A 2,777-nucleotide genomic window follows, 5' to 3' on the forward strand; every position below is an offset into this window, starting at 1 on the left:
CCCACGAGATGATGTGTGCCTTTGAATTGAAAGCTGATCCCTATTCGCTATTTTAATCTCTTCTCATTTTCTACGCAACACACTAAACTCTGTTTCTCTTTGGCGGCTTTGTCCAAATCCAAATCTTCAAGTTCATTTAAATAATTATCATGTATATCTAAAATCATATTATGGAACCGAACATATAACAATGTTTCAATTTTCCATTTATCATCTTTAGTAGTTAGCTTATTTACATTTCTAAAAATCGTCATTAAAATTAGGATAACAGAGACACATAAATTACAAAAGCTTTGTCAGATTATAGTTGCGATGTTTAAGATGACTGACGCAGTGATGATTGAGCAGAAAAGCAAACGAGAGAGTTACCTTCTCAATTTAGTCTCGGCTCATGCCACTGAATCACCTAAAAATGTTAGTCAACTATGAAAATAAGAAAGTTTCAAAAAAACTATGAAAATAAGAAGAATTGGATGATACTTCTTCGAATTTAAATAGGATATTATACATCTGTATGGAGATTAACTTTGTTTTGAGATGGTGGCATTTGTTTTGTTATTGTCGCACAATCTCATTTCAGAATGATAATATTTAATAAGAATGCCCTTAAACACACACATACATCTTTTTTTATAAGTTCTTTAAAAATTGTTTGAATAAGTATAAGAAACCCAAATTTAATCGATCAAAACCATTCCTACCCAAGAAATTATATAGAATATAAGTTGTTATACAAATCTTAGGCACTATTTTTGTTACTGTTCTGTTTATCTAACTAATTACACTTGCTTTTTAACTTCTTTAACGACAAAATATGGTTCATAATGAATGAGGGTTGGCAAATTTAGTTGGCCAATAAAAAACATGAAATATCAGTAGTGACTAGTGACTAAAATATAGTTTTAAAAAGTAAAAAGCTATAAAATTCACATACAGCTTGATAAGTCATGAAAAAGGCTAAACAGCATTATTCCAGAAAAACTTTTTGATAAAATATACGGAAAGAGCATAGATACTGTACTGAATAGTGAATACACAATTTTGGACAGAAAGAAGAAGAATACACACATTTGGTCAGCTGATATGGATCGAGATACATATTACTCTATATATCTCTGAATGTAGTAAGCAATAAATGTGCCTTACATATTTTCATATATATATATATATATATATATATATATATATATATATATTCTCCCTACTAACACTATTGCTTTTCTCTCTTTTCCTACGTAAAAGGTATGATAATAATGTTTCAAAATAATATTTTAGAAAAGAAAACAAAAAATATCAAAATCTTCATCCTATAAACGTCTCTTCTCTCTTTGATATTTTAGCTACAACTCCCTTTCTCTATCTATATCTCTCTCATTTTCATGGCGACCAAAGATTCCCCAGGGATTAAACTTTTTGGCAAAACCATTACATTCAACGCCAATAATAATAATATCATACAGACGATTAAGAAAGAAGAAGGGCAGGAACAACAGCCAGAGTTACAAACAAAAATAGCCGTTAGATCACCATCATCATCGGATCTAATGGCAGAGAAGCGTCCAGACAAGATAATAGCATGTCCGAGATGCAAGAGCATGGCGACTAAATTCTGTTACTTCAATAATTACAACGTTAACCAACCACGTCACTTCTGCAAAGGTTGTCAGCGTTATTGGACCGCCGGTGGAGCTCTCCGGAATGTTCCCGTCGGTGCCGGTCGTCGGAGGTCCAAACCTCCGGGTCGTGCAGGTGGGTTCTCCGAGTTGCTTGGAGCTGCGACTGGAGCCGTTGATCAGGTCGAGCTTGACGCTTTGCTGGTGGAAGAGTGGCGAGCAGGTGCTTCCCATGGTGTTTTCCGGCATGATTATCCGGTGAAGAGACTCCGTTGCTACACCGATGGTCAATCTTGTTGATTGTATTAAATTTTCTTTTATTTTCTATTATTTGTTTTTGTTTCAGGTTTTCCATTTAACCCGTTAGAAATAACGTGGTTAAGTTTGCTTTGATTTGCTTACTGGATACGTACAGGCTAGCAACAAAAATTAACTAGGGGGTTTTAATACTTGCTTATCTACTAAACAGCTGTCGCTTATTTCAATTTCTCTTGTTGATTTTGTGGGATTTTCCTTATAAAAAGAAAGACGGCATCGTTGACCACTAATCATCCCTTGAAACTTATTATTTCAAGATCTGCATACTAGTCTACAATTAATGTCTACTATTATATAAGCTTCGTGGCTAGTTTTATTGCTCAGTATCTTTTTTTAATTGTTAGCTATTGCTCCATCTCATTAACCAATAAATAGTTTTACATTTTCTTATTTCTGTAGCTTAATTTTCGTGTAAGTGTACGTAAAGTTAATCAAATATTTAGGACGTTAATTTAACTAAGAAACCTCATTCAACTGGGCATTTAAGTTCTCACTTTTCAGCAACAAGCAGATAATCAGACAATAATTTAAAACCTACAAAAATAATAGTATACTCCTCTTTTTCAATATATAAGTTGTTTTAGATTGTTTTTTTCTTACAATATAAGTTGTTTTAGGGACTTTTTTCTGTTTCACAATATAAGTAGTACGTTTTCAAAGTCTAATACAAAATATTATATACAAATATAAAACAAAATTTAATATGTATGCTTTTAACTAGAACAAATTGTAAAGTTAAAATAGATGGACTTGTTTATTTACTGTGATTCAAAAAAAAAATAGAACAAAAAGTGGGAGATGCTTTCTAAATGTTGTATTTCCAATAAGACCACTGATGGTTATTAG

The 2,777-nt window shown here is 32.2% G+C and overlaps 1 protein-coding gene across 1 annotated transcript; it reads left to right on the top strand.

Moving 5' to 3' along the window:
- Positions 1–1,319: 1,319 nt before the first annotated feature.
- Positions 1,320–2,161, top strand: LOC106356297 (dof zinc finger protein DOF1.5-like). Its single transcript, XM_013796076.3, has one exon. It carries the CDS (start codon positions 1,380–1,382, stop codon positions 1,911–1,913), a length of 534 nt encoding a protein of 177 aa, XP_013651530.2. The 5' UTR covers positions 1,320–1,379; the 3' UTR covers positions 1,914–2,161.
- Positions 2,162–2,777: the final 616 nt, after the last annotated feature.

Source organism: Brassica napus, chromosome A7, assembly GCF_020379485.1.
Source record: "Brassica napus cultivar Da-Ae chromosome A7, Da-Ae, whole genome shotgun sequence".
NCBI classification, from domain to species: domain Eukaryota; kingdom Viridiplantae; phylum Streptophyta; class Magnoliopsida; order Brassicales; family Brassicaceae; genus Brassica; species Brassica napus.

Bases quoted from the DNA above. Each gene is read 5' to 3' on its own strand.
- LOC106356297 (XM_013796076.3), top strand. From the start codon at position 1,380: ATGGCGACCAAAGATTCCCCAGGGATTAAACTTTTTGGCAAAACCATT.